The sequence below is a fragment of the Primulina eburnea genome, chromosome 9 (assembly GCF_022965805.1).
Source record: "Primulina eburnea isolate SZY01 chromosome 9, ASM2296580v1, whole genome shotgun sequence".
Classification (NCBI taxonomy): domain Eukaryota; kingdom Viridiplantae; phylum Streptophyta; class Magnoliopsida; order Lamiales; family Gesneriaceae; genus Primulina; species Primulina eburnea.
This window is the reverse complement of record NC_133109.1, coordinates 25,949,748-25,967,885: the sequence shown is the minus strand read 5'-3', so window position 1 is coordinate 25,967,885 and position 18,138 is coordinate 25,949,748. Positions and strand designations below refer to the sequence as shown.

The 18,138-nt window shown below is 34.5% G+C and overlaps 1 protein-coding gene and 1 long non-coding RNA gene across 2 annotated transcripts; both read left to right on the top strand.

The window, feature by feature from the left end:
- Positions 1 to 6,759: 6,759 nt before the first annotated feature.
- Positions 6,760 to 8,788, top strand: LOC140840830 (zinc finger BED domain-containing protein RICESLEEPER 2-like). Its single transcript, XM_073207996.1, has 4 exons — positions 6,760 to 8,059; positions 8,143 to 8,226; positions 8,314 to 8,729; positions 8,777 to 8,788. The coding sequence occupies exons 1-4, from the start codon at positions 6,760 to 6,762 to the stop codon at positions 8,786 to 8,788; spliced, it is 1,812 nt and encodes a 603-aa protein (XP_073064097.1).
- A 20-nt stretch (positions 8,789 to 8,808) lies between these two features.
- On the top strand, positions 8,809 to 9,383 carry LOC140840464 (uncharacterized). The gene is made up of 3 exons (XR_012119998.1): positions 8,809 to 8,894; positions 9,007 to 9,043; positions 9,142 to 9,383. It is a non-coding gene; the product is annotated as an uncharacterized lncRNA (long non-coding RNA).
- Positions 9,384 to 18,138: the final 8,755 nt, after the last annotated feature.

Here is an 18,138-nt window from a genome sequence, read left to right as displayed (position 1 = left end):
ATGCAAAAGCAAGGGTTCAGGAGGTATGCTGCTGCATGAATATCTCGTCGAAGTTGTTTGTACCATCTTGTCTTGACAATACTTGTAAAAGGCTTGTAAAATTTCTTTTTATTCTTGAAGATATTTTTTATTGCTTTCTTTGCCCTATACATTCCGTCATAGACATAACCAATTGAAGTCCTTCGATCAGTATCCATTATACGCAACATACGTATTAGAGGAGCAGCAACACCAACTACAACTGTGCAATCACTCCAAAATCTTGTATCAAGAACAACCGCCAGAACAACACTTGCTTTTTTGTCTTTGAAGTATCGAGAATCCTTAAATGTCTTACTAGTAAAAAAAGCTTGCAAATCATGTTGATGTTCAAGGATACTCTTCAATGCAATGAATGTAGTAGCAAAACGAGTTGGCCCTGGATGTACAATCTCTGTCCATCCTTCTCTCTTTCTCAACCATGCCAACAGAAATGCATGCATTGTAAACGAATTTTGTTACCAAGAATGAAGCCTTTTTTGTAAGATTACTAACAAGCTCCATTTTACCAATATCACCAAGAATCAAATTCAGACAATGTGCAGCACAAGGCGACCATTTGATAGAGGGATACTTATCATGAAGCAAAACATCGGCTGCTTTATAGTTGGCCCCATTATCAGTTACCAAATGAACGATATTATTTGATCCAACCCATTCCACTAACTCAACAAATAGATTACAAAGTGTGGTTGCATTTTTCACAATATCAGAAGCATCAACAGATCTCACAAATGATGTTCCCCTCTTGCAATACACTAGAAAGTTTATAAGTTGCCTATTTGACCGATCTTGTCAACCATCAGCCATTATAGTGCAACCTCTTTCTTCCCAAACACTTCGATAACCATCAACTACTAATTGAAATTCCTTTTTCATGCTTCCTAATAAGTTTGTTCACAACTGATTATATTTCGGTGCTTTATAACCGGGACCAACAGCAGCAATAACATCCACCATTTGTTGAAAATAAACAGAATTCACAGCAATGATGGGAATACAAGTATCATAAAAAAACCTAGCAATGCTCATATCAACATTAAGTAAAGCTTCTTTACTTACGAGCACACTTTTGATAGAACGTTGTGCACCGACAGTAGTTCTCGGTGCAAAAAAGTTAGGCATCTTCTCATCTCTCTTGCTCTTTCCTTTTTGAGAAGCCGCACCAAAAGAATATTTATCTTTCCCCCTTGTTTGAGTATGTGGTGGATGCATTTCTTCTTCAAGATTTGTCATATGAGGGACCATCAATATTATCATCTTCAAATGATATCGGAGCTATGCTTTTTTCTTCAAATGCCTTTAAAGATTGTTCCATTTGATATCTTACATCATATGGAACTTTTTTGCATGATGCAATATCTCCTTTTCTACCTGCTAAATGTTTTTTAATCCTATTGATCCCTCCACCCCTCCACACATTATTGGAATGCAAACAAGTCCAACTTCTTTCCCATCATTACCCACATCCTCTTTAAAATGAGCCCATGCTGGATCGGTTTTGCTTCTAAACGAGGAAACATAATTAGATGTGGAACTAGATTTTTGCCCGCCACTTGATGAATCCATCTATATTTTAAAAAATAATGAACTTTAATGCACAGTTGATGAAGTATAGTAAAAGAGGAAAAATAAACAATAAATTATGAACATATGAGTAATTCAATATAATAATTGAGAGATACATCACAAAAGGAATATAAATTTGATATATTAGTTAATGATTGCTACTAACAGATCATTTTTTCTTAAAATTTAAATTGTTAGAATTTAGAAATGTTAAATATTTATAGCTACTCTCGTATGCTTGATTTCTTGCAAAAGAAACTTTAGTTGTGATTGGGTTTGGGTAATATAGATACAAGATAATTAATTTTGAAGTTTGAACAACAATAAAATTATAATGACTAAGTTGGTATCTGTGACAAAGACTTGGCTAGTTTCAAGAAAACAAAGAAGCCACGATCCATCATTGTGGAATTGCTAAGTGTTGCTATGTAGAACACAACTCAACTACACGAAAACATGAGTATAAAATTATTTTTAAAAAATGGAATCCAACAGCTATTGCACAGTGCACTCGATGGAAAATTGGGAAAAAAAGATCAAAGAAATGGAAGAGCATGTCTCAGGATTGAAAAGCTTCTGTACCAAAAAAAAATTCTATGCTTTACAGTTTACACTATGAAAAATATCACTAATCATCAACAAAATGGAAGAGATTGATTAATTTTGCAAGATAAACAATATACCAAAAAAAGTCTAAACTAACATTACTCATTACTTTGAGATTCCTCCTTTCCAATCAAGCTAGTAATAAGCAGGCGTGGTGTGGAGATCTCTCCAAATCTTGTGTCGATTTTTAATTCTAACCAGTCAACGAGAATGAGGATAATTAAATTATTAAAATATCTGGGCAATTTTTTTTTTATAATTTCACAGACCCGTGCGGTTCTTAAAGACCGGCCGGTTTCCGGTTTTCCCGATTTAACCGGGTTTTAACCGGTTTTTTCCGGTTAAACCTGTTTTCCGGGTTTTTACTTATCTCCGGAGAACATTGAATCATACAACTCCTTGTCGTAGGTTGGGTTGTTCAACGCCTCTTCATTCAACTTCCCATTAAAACGGGTCATCCTCCTTGCATCAAAACTCCCCCAATACATATACATGATGCATCGATCACATTCAGTTTTAAAAATATTAGTAAAGTTAGACAAAACAAGATAAAGGATCATGGATGAATTTCGGCTTAATATCATTAAAAGACTTCTCTTTCTCCTTGCCCCAATGGAATGAAATGTTCTTCTTGATTACAGTCATCATCGGTGTTTCCAACATGATAAAATATTTCACAATCCTCTTGTAGAAGCTTGCAAGACCGTGAAAGCTTCGAACTTGACCAATAGTAGTAGGTATTGGCCAATCTCGAATAACATTTACCTTGACCTCATCCACTTGTATACCTTACGAACTCACAACAAAACCAAGGAAAACAAGTTACTTGTACAAAAATCACACTTCTTGATTTTAGCATATAATTTTTCAGCTATAAGTAATATTAGTACAAGTTTCAAATGCTCATGTGTTCATCCAAGTTCTTGTTATACACTAGGATATCATCAAAATAAACAGCAACAAACTTTTCTACATGTGCGCGTGCACGCAAAACATGGTTCATTAATCTCATACAAGTGCTAGGCGCATTAGTAAGTCCAAAAGGTATGACCAACCAATCATGCAAACTATACTTGGTTTTAAAAGAATTTTTTTGCTCATCAACCTCTTTCATCCTAATTTGATGGTATCCACTTTTAAGATCAATTTTACTAAAAATGCTTGCATGGTGCAACTCATCTAACATATCATCTAGCCTATGTATGAGATGCATATATTGATGGTGATGTTATTAATTGTCATGCAATCAATGCACATACGCCATGAATCATCCTTCTTAGGAACTAGTAAAATAGGTACAACACAAGGAGACATGAACTCATACACAAAACCTCTATCTAATTGTTCACTTACCTGCCGCTGAAGCTCCTTACACTCCTCCAGGTTGCTCCTATATCCTGGTCACTCGGGCAAGACACTTCTGAGATTGTATAATGTTGAGAACGGCATAGTCTGATATCACAACTGACTGTGGGTTCCTAGTGGTAATTCACTGAGAAAAGACATTATGAGGGAAGCCCACAGCACCCCATACTTTATTCACCTTGGGAGTACGAATATGTATAAGGATCTACAGTCTTTGTATTGGTGGCAGGGTATGAAGCGAGATATTTTGCTTTTTGTATATGAGTGTTTGACGTGTCAGTGGGTTAAGGCAAAACATCATAAACTTGCAGGAAAGCTTGGACCGCTCCTTATTCCCGAGTGGAAATGGGAGAACATCACTATGGATTTCGTGAAAGGACTAACGAAGACCCTTGGAGGGTATAATGCGATTTGGGAAATGTGGCCAGTACTTCAGGCAGTGGTGAAATATTATTCAACAAAGCAGCAACGGTTGCAGAAGGCAGGCATAAATTTTGTGACACATGGATTATGGATTTAGGAGCGGCGTGGCACATGACGTCTCGGAGAGAATGATTTGATCATTATGAACCATCTCAGGAGGATCTGTATTCATGGGAAACGGTCATGACTTGAAAATCGATGGGGTTGGTACTATCAAAATAAAAATGTTCGATGGCACCATTCGCACCATACATGAGGTACGACATGTGAAAAGATTGATGAAAAATCTTTTGTCCTTGGGGCAATTGGATGACATCAGGTGCAAAACTCGTATCGAGAACGGGATCATGAAAATTGTGAAGGGCGTGCTTGTGGTTATGAAAGCAGAAAAAGTTTCTGCAAATCTGTATGTACTTTTGGGAGAAACACACAAAAAGGCAGAACTAGCTGTTTCATCAATTGGTTCAGGAGAAGAATTAACAGTGTTATGGCATAGAAAGCTCGGGCATATGCCAGAATGAGGGTTGAAAATTCTCTCAGAATGGAAGCTGCTGCCGGGACTTACAAAAGTGTCACTAAACTTTTGTGAGAATTGTGTTACTAGTAAACAACACAGATTAAAGTTTGGCACTTCTACTTCCAGGAGCAAAAGCATATTGGAGCTGATTCATTCGGATGTTTGGCAAGCACCGGTTGTATCCCTAGGAGGAGCGAGATACTTTGTCTCGTTCATTGATGATTTCTCTAGGAGATGTTGGGTGTATCCGATCAAGAAGAAATTAGATGTTTTCCAGATCTTCAAAGATTTCAAAGTGCGGGTTGAACTTGATTCAGAAAAAAAAAAATCAAGTATCTGAGGACTGAAAATGAAGGAGAATATACCAGTGAAGAATTTGATGCAGATTGTCAACATGAGGGCATCAAAATACAGTTCACGAAGGCTTACACACCTCAATAGAATGGAGTGACAGAGCGGATGAATATAACCTTATTGGACAGAACAAGAGCTATGTTGAGGACTGCGGGTCTAGACAAGTAATTTTGGGCGGAAGCAGTCAAAACCGCTTGTTATTATCAATCGTTCTCCTTCAGTGGCGATTGATCTGAAGACTCTGATGGAGATGTGGACTGGGAAGCCGACAGATTATTCTCATTTGCATACATTTGGAAGTCTGGTATACGTTCTGTACAATGAGCAAGAAAGATCAAAGTTGGATTCGAATTACAAAAAAATGTATCTTCTTGGATTATGTTATGGAGTAAAGGGGTTTCGCTTGTGAGATCCTACTATTAACAAGCTTGTCATCAGCAGGGATGTATTCTTAGAGGAAGATAAAGTAAAGGGAGACAAAGGCACACTGAATTCAGAAACTATTATATTTCATGTGGAGAATAAGACAGACGAAGGTCAAATTTCTTGTGAAGTAGTACCAGAGCACGAAGAACAAGAACAAGTTGAGTATGAGATTTCCAATGTGAGACAGTCAACTCGAGACATAATGAAACGTCTACCTTTTTTATTGCTTTAAAAGTACTGGAATTTTTTTTTATAAACATTCGATTTTCGGCCATGACATATAACTAGGGATGTAAATGAACCGAACTGTTCGCGAGCTTTTCGGATCTCGGCTCGTTAAAAAGCTCGTTCGGGCTCGTTCGTTAAGCTTATCGAGCCGAGCCCGAGCCTTATTTTGGGCTCGACAATTTTGTTGAGCCGAGCTTGAGATTAATGATGTTCGGCTCGTTAGCTCGTGAACATATTCGATAATAGGTTCGTGAGCTCAAAATTGAGCTCGGCTCGTTTAGCTGGCTCGTGAGCTCGAGCTCGAGCTCGGCTCGTTTAAGTGGTTCACGAGCTCGGGCTCGAGCTCGGCTCGTTTAGGTAGATCGTGAGCTCGAATTTGAGATAATTAATGAGTTATAATATTAAAATAATTATGTATGATAAACAATAATAAATTAAAAATTAAAAATTATATTAAAAATGTGAATGTTATGGCAATAATGGCATATTCCCGTAACCTCATCCTCATCTATTCCAAATCCCAAAACCTATTCGGCTATTCCCGTAACCTCACCTATTCCACCCGAATCCGCGCCTCCCGACCTCCGCCCACCGTCGCCGAGGGTCTCCGGTCGTAGCCCAGGTCCGGTCGACCATTATCGAAGCAGAAATCGGTAGATTTGAGCGTGTATAGGTAGCGAGACCCCTTTCCCGTCCACCTCTAAACCGCGTACGACTTCCGACGATTCTCCGTTCTTCCGCCGACGCCGAGGGCTGAAAATCCTTGTACCGTCTTGGTCGACTTTGATTGAGGCGTGAATCGAGAGTTTGGAGATCGTATAGGTCGCGAACCCTAGCTCTGATTCTGGTTTGGTTTCATCTCCAAATACAGTGGGCAAAACAATTAGAGACAAAAGTTCAAAAGTTTCAGCCTCTCAGGTGTGTTTGAATATTGCTGCTACGGCAATGAATTTAGTCTACTTAAGAAACTCATATTGTCATATAGAGTCCAGTTTCTGTTTAAAACTCTGGCTGCATGAGATTTTCTTGTTTCCCTTAACGTCTGTTTTTGTAGATACGGCATGTTTCTGTATTCTTGATTATTGCAATGAGGGTAACAGTAACTAGTTTATTTCACCGTATTAAAGAGTGTTTTCTGTACGAGCTGGGTGGATTGGTTGAATGCAATATTATGAGTACTGTAATCTGTTGGTACTAATTAATGTATTTATTGTTGTTCATCAGCTCCAAACATGTCGACTCCAAACACATCATCTGCTCAAGAATCATGCACAACTCCTGTTGTGGGAGGAGTTCAACCAAGTGCCAATGATACCAATGACACTTCTCAAAGCAAGGCTGTGGTTGAACTTGATAATATTCAAGATGAAGGTGATAATCCATATGCCCCGAAGAAAAGGAAACGCACATCTCCTGTATGGATTGATTTTAAAGAGATTATTCTTTCAGATGGGTTGATAAAGGCTGAATGTATTCATTGCAAACATCGAATGACATATACTAAGTCTGGTCCTACATCACATTTACTTAGGCATAGCAGAAGTTGTATGAGGAAGCGGATGAACGAGAAAGGACAAAAAAGTATAAGTATAAGCACAACCATGTCGGAGTCAGAATCTGTTAATGCAGTTCAGAATTTCAGATACGATCATGCGAAGATCAGGGAGATTGTCTCTCACATGATTATTGTTCATGAATTGCCATTCGTCTTTGCAGAGTATGAATTGTTCAACTTACTGATGAAGAATTCTAGTCCACATTATCAAAAAATCAGTCGTGCCACTGCCAAGAAAGATTGTATTACTTCTTATGAAATAGACAAGAAAAAATTAGTGGCAGAATTAAAGGACATAAATAGGGTCAGTGTGACTACGGATTTATGGAGGTCTGATCAGAAAATTTCATATATGGTTGTCACTTGTCATTATGTGGACTCCAGTTGGAATTTGCAAAAGCGGAATTTGAATTTTTGTGATGTCCCCCCACCTCATACAGGTATAGTTGTTTGTGATGTGTTGAATAAGTGTTTGGTTGAATGGGGAATTGAAAACAAGGTGTGGACAATCACAGTTGATAATGCTACATACAATGATGTAGCTATTCGGATGTTGAAAGAGAATCTCTCTTATAAAAACAATCTTCCTCTCGGTGGAAAATTGTTTCATGTGAGATGTTGTGCGCATATCTTGAATCTTTTGGCACAAGATGGGCTTTCGGAGATAAAAAATATTATTTCCAATGTGCGTGAGAGTGTGAAACACATATCTGCCTCAGAGTTTCGTCTTAATATTTTCAGTGAAATTGCAAAACAGTTGCAATTATCTTCAAAGAAACTAGTAATGGATTGTTGCACTAGGTGGAATGCAACATATTGCATGTTGTCTACTGCTCTAGAGTTCAAGGACGTCTTCCCAAGATATCAACAAAGGGATCCTACTTATAACACTTTGCCAAGTGAGGAGGATTGGGAGAAAGTCCGTGTAGTTTGTTCTTTTCTTCAAGAATTTAATGAAGTTACTCACATCATTTCAAGTAATAATATTAAAATTGAATCTTGTTTCTTAATAAAATTGTTTATTGTCTGAATATCTAATATAGTTATCTACATTTTTCAGGTTCAGAATATCCAACTTCAAATTTGTTTCTACCTGAACTTTATAACATAAAGAGGTTATTGAATAATACAAGTATGGGTGAAGGTAGTTTCATGAAATATATGGTTAACAACATGAAGACTAAATTCGACAAGTATTGGGGTCACTGTAACTTGTTAATTTCTATGGCAGCTGTATTAGATCCAAGGAATAAGATGAAGTTGATTGAATGGTGTTTTCCAGAAATCTATTCTGAAGTTGATGCAATTGAGAACATCGTTACAGTTCGTGAGACATTGCGTTTGTTGTATCGTGAATATGTTGATGCTCACAAAAATAATGTTGGTGAAAAGGATGTTTCAGGTGATGCTCAGAAAGAAAGTTCTAGTGTTTCAAGTATTGTTAGTGCAAAAGGAAAGGGTAAAGTGAGGACAGCATTTGCCAACTATATTAAGAATGTTGATAGTTTGGAGCAAGTGAAGTCTGAACTTGAAGTGTACTTTGAGGAAGGGGTTGTATTGTGTGAAGAAGATGATGAATTTGATGCATTGTCATGGTGGAAGATGAACAACTTAAAGTTTAGGATTTTGTCAAAGATGGCATGTGATGTACTATCAATTCCAATAACTTCTGTCGCTTCTGAATCGGCTTTCAGCGCTGGTGGTAGAGTTATTGATTCATATCGTGCCAATTTGAGAGTGGATACGGTTCAGATGTTGCTTTGTGCAGAAGATTAATTACGTGCTCGGTACCAAGTCAAGAGAAAAGAAAATGTAAGTAAATTGATATTTAATTTAATTGTGTCTTTATTAGATATGTGTTATTTTCTATTAATTTAGGTTGGTTAATTCTAACATTTTGAATTTTTGTGCTTGTATGTAAAAGGAAAATTCGGGGCTTAAAGAGATTCATTTGAATTAAGGTCATTACCATCGAATGTTTATCATTGAATTGGTGAAGTTTGTTTGTTTGTTTTAATTTAAATATCTTTTATGTTTTATCTTGTTGAATTCCTATTAGGTTGTTCAAGTTGGGTTCACGAGGGAGCGAGGCAAGAACAGCAAGCTCATTCATGCTCTGGTAATTCTTTTATGTTTTATCATGTTGAATTCCTATTAGGTTGTAGGGTTTAATTAAGTTGTTTTTTTCTTATTTGATCATTAGAAAAAAGAACCGATCCCAAAGAAATTATTACTGTACCTTTAGCAATGTAAGTAGGAGGAATATTCAAAACGGGACTAATTCTAACACCATTGACATATGATCTGGAACTCTTCTTCAAATAAGGCCTTTCTGCTGTATTGTAATAAGGGTAGTATTGAATTGGAGATGAACGTAGATTTGAAGATTCTTTCATTGAATGCCGCTTCTGCATAACTTTGTGGTTTGGAGTTGGATTCGGAGCAGAAACGAGCTCGCTTAACGAGATTGTTTAACGAGTCGAACCCGAGCCAGGCTCATTAAACAAGATAAACGAGCCATTAACGAGCCGAGCCCGAGCTTCAAACCAAAGGCTCGTAACGAGCCCGAGCCGAGCCCGAGCCCGAGCCCGAGCCCGAGCCAGAGCCCGAGCCGAGAAAATAGTTTAACGAGCCGAGCCCGAGCCTGATACTGTTCGGCTCGGCTCGGCTCGGCTCGGCTCGGCTCGGCTCATTTACATTCCTACATATAACACATGAAAATATTTTTTTATAAAATATTTTGCCCTTCTAGAATAAAACCTCAATCAACTAGTATCTAAAAGTTCAAGTGAAATAGTTATAAAGTAAAATCGTCTACTGTTTTACCAAACCTAAAAAGCAATAATTTGAAAAGTAACGCCCATACTACATCTCTCAAAAAATCTCTCAAAGCATAAATAAATAATCTTAAAAATCTTTAACTTAAATCATAAAGCGTAATGCGGAAAATGTAGCGCTGGTTCTCGGGTTGTGTGCGCCTTCAGTCTAGTCAAATCACTCATCAAGTCCTCCCTCAATACCACCTGCATCCATCACACCTAGTGAGTCTAAAGACTCAACACACCATAATCTTTATAACGAGTAATACGTAATACAGTCAACATATAACGGTGAAAAATACTTGTCTTTAAAATAACGTTTTCATGAAGATGCATAAATTTAAACATAAATATTTTCATAAATATTTTCATGATGCATTTCATAAACCTTAAATTTTTTCCTTTTTCCTCAACATGACATGACATAAACATTTTTCCTTTTTCCTTTGTTGAATTCAGATCGTTAACTGTGACTTTCCTCAAACCTCAAAAGTCGATGGATCCATCTACATGTAACCACAGTACTGGGCGGCGGGGGACACCAGCAACACTCTCACCGGTCAACTGGGCCCTGGCCAAGCATTATTGAATAGAAATACGATCGTCGGGTGTGAAGTCCCGAAAATTTTAAGTCCATATGAACCAAGTGCGTGCAAGTTATTAAATTCCTTATGTATTATATTAAATGATTTAATGCATGCTTATTTCATTAGATTGTGTTTTAATTCATGATTTAAGAATTTACATTATTTTAATAGTTATATTTAAATAGTTACAAGTTAAAATGTTTTCTTGAGTTTTATGTTTCAGGCGATTATTCGATGCGGGATCGAGGAAAGGAGACCGGGACAATTTTTAGTAAATATTAATGTGGTATTTAATCTTTAAGTTAGGTATGAGACATTTTAAATGAGTTATGGAGTTTTAATATTTTTTTTTTAAAAAAAGCCTAATTTAAATAATTTATTTGAGTTTCATCATTTTTAAAGCCTAAGTTATTTATTTAGCGATTTTTAACATTTTAAAACTTTTAAAGTTTTGCTAGGGTGCACTTTATTTTTTACCAAGGAAATTTATTCGAGATTTTTAGGGATTTATATGTTTAATTAATTTAATAATATAGTTAGTATTTTAAGTAGCTACTTAATTAGTCTTTAATTTTTAATTAGTATTGTTAATGGATATTTAAGCAAAAATCTATTTCCCTAAACTAGTAAACTCACGCACACACATATTGACTTCCACACATACACCTACACACACATTCAATTATTAAAAGAACACATACACCACATATATATATATACACACGTATATCACACACTCCCACACATTTATATTATTTCATTTGACTAAAGGAGAAAGAAGTTTGTTTTAAACTCTTTTTCTAACAATATATATATCTCACACACACGTACAAGTATATACACATACACCTTTCCTTACTCTTCATTTTACTTTTAATTTTTAAGAAAGAAAATTGAGGGTTCTTGAGCACATAGCAGCTGCCTCTCCCTCTGAAATTTCCAACAATATTTCATTAAGTTTATTTCAAGAAAATCGAGTCACGTTCGTCCCGGATCAAGCCTCGCTTCGTCTCCGCTTCGGTATCATCGTTACGGTATTTTTAAATATCAAAAGGCACGTATAATCTGTTCTTGCTGCATCGATCCTGTCATATTATGTGTTGAGTTATTTTTAAGCATAAAAATGTATATATGATGTAGAAGTTTGAGCAAGAAATGTATTGAATATGTTTTGAACAAATTTTAGATCCGAAAATTCCTGTTTTGATGTTCATTCGAAAACTGCAATTTTTCGGTACATATTTTGAGAAAACTTTCAACTAAAGAAACTTAGATCTTTTTGATACGTTCGATTTGATATAAAATTCGAGTTATTTGGATTAAAAACAAGTGAGTTATGGTGTTTTTAGTATGACTGCTCAAATTAAATCCGAAAACTCATGTTTTGATGTTCTTTCGAAAACTGCAATTTTTCGGCATATATTTTGAGAAAACTTTCAGCTACAAAAACGTAGATATTTTTGATACGTTCGATTTGATATAAAATTAGAGTTATTTAGATTTAAAACGAGTGAGTTATGATGTTTTTCGTATGACTGCTCAAATCGTGTTTCAAGAAAGTTATGAATTTTAATGTGTTCTTGAAGTTTTTATGTTGCAGGCTTTGTTGGGGATCGATGGGTGATCGTTGCTGCATATAAGAAAGTTAGTAATGATGTTTAGAGTATTTTTGAGGTTTCGATTCATGTCGTTAAGAGCTTGAATTATTAAGAAGTCGTAAGAAATAAACTTTAATATAAATGACAGTATTTTTGGGTCGAATAAATTGTAGGGTGATTATAAAAGTTTAGTTCATTGTTATGGTGTCCTAGAATGGTCTCATAGTGTTGAATCTTGATGCGTTATGTGTTAATTGGGAGAATAGACATGTCATAAAATTTTCATCAAATAATTCGTTGGGCAGACAGACACGGACCCGGAGACGGAGGTTAGCACGGGGTTCGTGCCTTCTCATTTCTTCGATACATATTTAAACGCACAGACACGGACCCCTACACGGACCTAAGGACGGGGTCTGTGCCCCTTCTTTTACATGACACATATGAGGCAGTACCTACACGGACCCGGGGCCTGACCTGGGTACGGGGTCCGTGTAGCTTCAGTTTTTGGGATAAATATTTTATCACTTAAGGTTTGGTTTGAGGTTTTATGCTATGATTTAACATTGATGTTTTACAAGGTCAAGTGGTGAGAAATTATAGAATGTTCTAAGAATTTATTTAGCTTGAGATTAAGCATGACTTTTACGTTTAAGTTGTACACTTTAAAGCTTATGAATTCATGTTAGTATGTTGCAACAACGACACGATTGACATCCAACGAATCCCTCAGCGCCAAGTAAGTATGTATGACGTGCAAAGAAAATATTTGAAGTTTTTGAGGTATGCTAAATGTCTTGTGACAAAAAAGTAAATGGGTTTGGAAGTCGGTGAACGTGGCCGAGGACCTCTCCACCCAGTTAAATTATGAACGGGTTAGATCGTGGTTGGAAAACGTTAAATTATGAACGGGGACCAACCAGCCCGTTAAATTATGAACGGGGATCTTATGTATGTGGCAGTGGATACGTCCCTATCAGCCCAGTACTGTGGTTTGTCTGATCAGATATTTATTATGTTATGGGTCACTTGCTTTGAAACATCTTCTACGAAAAATGATGAAGTTAAGTATGTTGAAGTATGAAAGCATGTTTAAAGAAAAGTTTATGTGATGGCACGTCATATTATGTATGCATGTATGTTCAAAGTTTATGCAAAGCTCAAGTTTATGAAAGTTCAAGTTATTATGCAAGTTCAAGTTTCAAAGTATGTATGTTCAAGTTCAAAGAAGTTTATGAGAGTTCAAAGTTATTATGAAAGTTTAAGTTTATTAAGAGTTCAAGTTTATTACGCAAAGTTTAAGTTTCAAGTATATATGTTATATTTTGAAGTTGTATGTGGTTTTATTATGTAATACTCGTTATTCCCAGTTTATACGTGTTGAGTCTTTAGACTCACTAGACTTGATCGATGCAGGTGAGTATGTTGATGAGGAGACAGGAGGTGGCGACCAAGGGGCAGGCTTGGACTGAGCGGAAGGCTAAATCCGAGGACCACTATGTTTATGTTTTATGAAAACTTTAAAATATTATGTTTTTATGTTGGATGTCAGAAGATTTGAAATAAGTACTTTGTTGGAAAATTTTAGTTGGGAATGTTGATTTTAATATTATTAAGTTAAATGACAAGTGACGACCGTATGAAATTTTATGTTTAAGAAAATTTTTAATTTTTCCGCAAATTTTGAATGGTAAAAAGTAAGGTACATTTCAGTTGGTATCAGAGCCGTGTTCTTGTAAAGGGTTATGCCTACTGTCAGTCGCAAGAAGCTCACGAAGTCACACCTCAAGTCTGTAAGTTTTAAAGTTTTAAAGTCTTTTAAGTAGTAAGCATGAAGTTATGATTTCAGCATGTGCATGTTTTAAATACTATCACTTGTATGTTTACATGACATACTTTTTAGAGTGCAGATTTATCTGTTGTTGTGATTCGAGATTGAATCTTTAAAATCTTTATGCATGATACGACATGAAATGGAAAATTATTTAATTTTCTTGCATGCTGGTGTGGTGGACTTGGACATGAGTAATAACTTTGCTTTTGGGAGTCGAGAAAAGTTAGAAATGATTTGTCAATGTTAGAAATGATTTGTCAATATTAATTTTTGGATTAGTAGTACTGATGTTATATTTATGGGTCATAAGTTAAACTTGATAATGATGAATGCTTTTGGGACTTGTAGATTTTATAAGAAATTTCTGATGATTCATGGTTGTTAGCTGAGTTGATTCTTTTAGAACTCCACTAAAGGATTAATGGTTAGGGACTACGACGATCTTTAGAAATATAAAGACGTAGAATTTATTTAGGATGATTGTCTTCCCAGTTGGATTTAAGGATTGAATTGCACGAATTGAAAATTTTAAAAACCTAAGTGCAAAGCAATATTCTAAGGGATTATTTTCGAATTTATCAAATTTTGGGATTAAATTTTTAGTTCAAGAATTTTAAGGTTAATGGGGTTAAGTCGAAAAATTTATGGGTATGAAGATGCAAATTTCAAAGAGTTGTAGGGCCAAAAATATAAATTTTGGGAACTTTAAGGGCCAATTTGCAAAGTCCGAAATTTTTGAGGATTAAATACGAACTTTTGAGGAACACTTGGGATTTTAAATATTAATAGAAATGTAAGACATGTTATGGAAATTGATTTTTGGGTTTAATAAGCTTAAGATTGTCGAACTTTATGTTACGAGAAATTTATAAGATAGAATTAAGAATGCCAACAACTTATGGGTAATTGTGGAATTTTTGAAATTTAGGACAATTGGGTAAATTTTTTTAGGAATTAAGAATTTATGCTACAATTTTAAGAAATTGGGAGAACTGGTTTAGCGTTAAATGAGAATTAAATGGTTTAAATGATATAGATCTCGGGGATTTAAGCTCGAAGAGATCATTAGAACATTGAAGTATTTGGGTTATAATATTATAAGAAATGGTAATTAAGGGAGTTGTAAGATGAATTGATATTTGGCTTGAAAATTAGGCGCTAGTGAATTAATGTTGCGGCAAATTAAGAATTTAGAATGATAGCGATTTGAGGTAAAAGTTGTTCAATTAACTAAGTTATAAGAGTAGACAATGAGTTAGCAAAATTTTTGGGAACTTAAGATTTATGTGTTATAAGTTTTTATCAATGATCTTAACAGCTAGGACTATACTTTTGTTGGAATTTTATTTTTTTCTAGAATTTTGAGTATGGTCGATGGTTAGGTTACTCGATAGATGTATGAAAAGATTTAAGTAGACATTTTGTCTTAAGAATTTTTTTTTTAAGATATGAAGAAACTTGGGAATAAGTGAATGTGTGTTGGAATTATGTATCCAAAACTATTTGGGTTGCGTAAGATTAAATTTCAAACTTATGGTATAGTTGATCATACGAAATTTTGGGTGAAATAAATACAAAAGGGAATTAGTGGTGTTCAACATAAGTTATTAATCAATGAATATTAAGATTTTTATTGAGTAAGAAATCTAAAAGTTTTCCATGGTGGTACGGCAAATCACGATACTTTTTATTAATTAATGTAGATTGTAATACAAAGTAATGGATAAACAACAATTACAAGTAATCCTAAAAATAAAGAAAAAACATGAGAAGGATATTCTCGTATAAATACAAGAATCGTAAATATAATAACTAAAATAATTAAAAATAACTTTGCAAGAGCCATCTTCTTTGTCTTCGAAAAATTTGATGGAGAATAAGTTTTAGAGAAGAAGAGAAAGTTGGAGTGATTGAATGAATTTGTGAGATGATATTTATAGAGGAAAAAAAAAATATAGCCGTTAGTTACCGTTTTATGACCGTTGGTATATGTATGTATTTGTATAATTTTATGGTAAAATATGGTGTATATAATATTAGATATTTTACTCGAAATTAAAGGTTGACAACAATTTTATATTTGGGACGTATTTGTAAATAACTAAGTTACATACGGTGGTATTGTAAGGTAAAGAATTGATTCAAGAGTTGTAGACCAATATTATTATGAGGTAAGAAAAATGTTCAACTTATAATTGTATTGCCTAGGATAGGAGTTGATCAGTAAAAATTTTTTTTTTGGGTGCAAAGAATTCTTAAGATGGACTGCATAAATGCTAATGTAATAGGTCGTTGACATTACAAGTATAGTATAAAGAAGGTAAGATACGATAAGGTTGAACCTCCATTTCTAATATTGAGAACGACAAGAAAAGTCAGAATTCGAGATTTTAGTAAAGTAAACTAAGTTACCATAAGTTGTGAATCGCAAATGAGGTTTTTGGTAGGAAATTTAATTCGGATTGAAGAGACGTAAAGACAACATAAGACTTAAATATTTATCAGAGTAGCGCAGCGGTAGCATGGATTTTTGGAATACTAGAATTAAGAATCTAAACTTTTGGATTACCGAGGATTAGCGAATTTCGGGGACGAAATTCAAATTAAGGGGGATAGATTGTGAAGTCCCGAAAATTTTAAGTCCATATGAACCAAGTGCGTGCAAGTTATTAAATTCCTTATGTTTTATATTAAATGATTTAATGCATGCTTATTTCATTAGATTGTGTTTTAATTCATGATTTAAGAATTTACATTATTTTAATAGTTATATTTAAATAGTTACAAGTTAAAATGTTTTCTTGAGTTTTATGTTTCAGGCGATTATTCGATGCGGGATCGAGGAAAGGAGACCGGGACGATTTTTAGTAAATATTAATGTGGTATTTAATCTTTAAGTTAGGTATGAGACATTTTAAATGAGTTATGGAGTTTTAATATTTTTTTTAAAAAAAAAGCCTAATTTAAATAATTTATTTGAGTTTCATCATTTTTAAAGCCTAAGTTATTTATTTAGCGATTTTTAACATTTTAAAACTTTTAAAGTTTTGCTAGGGTGCACTTTATTTTTTACCAAGGAAATTTATTCGAGATTTTTAGGGATTTATATGTTTAATTAATTTAATAATATAGTTAGTATTTTAAGTAGCTACTTAATTAGTCTTTAATTTTTAATTAGTATTGTTAATGGATATTTAAGCAAAAATCTATTTCCCTAAACTAGTAAACTCACGCACACACATATTGACTTCCACACATACACCTACACACACATTCAATTATTAAAAGAACACATACACCACATATATATATATACACACGTATATCACACACTCCCACACATTTATATTATTTCATTTGACTAAAGGAGAAAGAAGTTTGTTTTAAACTCTTTTTCTAACAATATATATATCTCACACACACGTACAAGTATATACACATACACCTTTCCTTACTCTTCATTTTACTTTTAATTTTTAAGAAAGAAAATTGAGGGTTCTTGAGCACATAGCAGCTGCCTCTCCCTCTGAAATTTCCAACAATATTTCATTAAGTTTATTTCAAGAAAATCGAGTCACGTTCGTCCCGGATCAAGCCTCGCTTCGTCTCCGCTTCGGTATCATCATTACGGTATTTTTAAATATCAAAAGGCACGTATAATCTGTTCTTGCTGCATCGATCCTGTCATATTATGTGTTGAGTTATTTTTAAGCATAAAAATGTATATATGATGTAGAAGTTTGAGCAAGAAATGTATTGAATATGTTTTGAACAAATTTTAGATCCGAAAATTCCTGTTTTGATGTTCATTCGAAAACTGCAATTTTTCGGTACATATTTTGAGAAAACTTTCAACTAAAGAAACTTAGATCTTTTTGATACGTTCTATTTGATATAAAATTCGAGTTATTTGGATTAAAAACAAGTGAGTTATGGTGTTTTTAGTATGACTGCTCAAATTAAATCCGAAAACTCATGTTTTGATGTTCTTTCGAAAACTGCAATTTTTCGGCATATATTTTGAGAAAACTTTCAGCTACAAAAACGTAGATATTTTTGATACGTTCGATTTGATATAAAATTAGAGTTATTTAGATTTAAAACGAGTGAGTTATGATGTTTTTCGTATGACTGCTCAAATCGTGTTTCAAGAAAGTTATGAATTTTAATGTGTTCTTGAAGTTTTTATGTTGCAGGCTTTGTTGGGGATCGATGGGT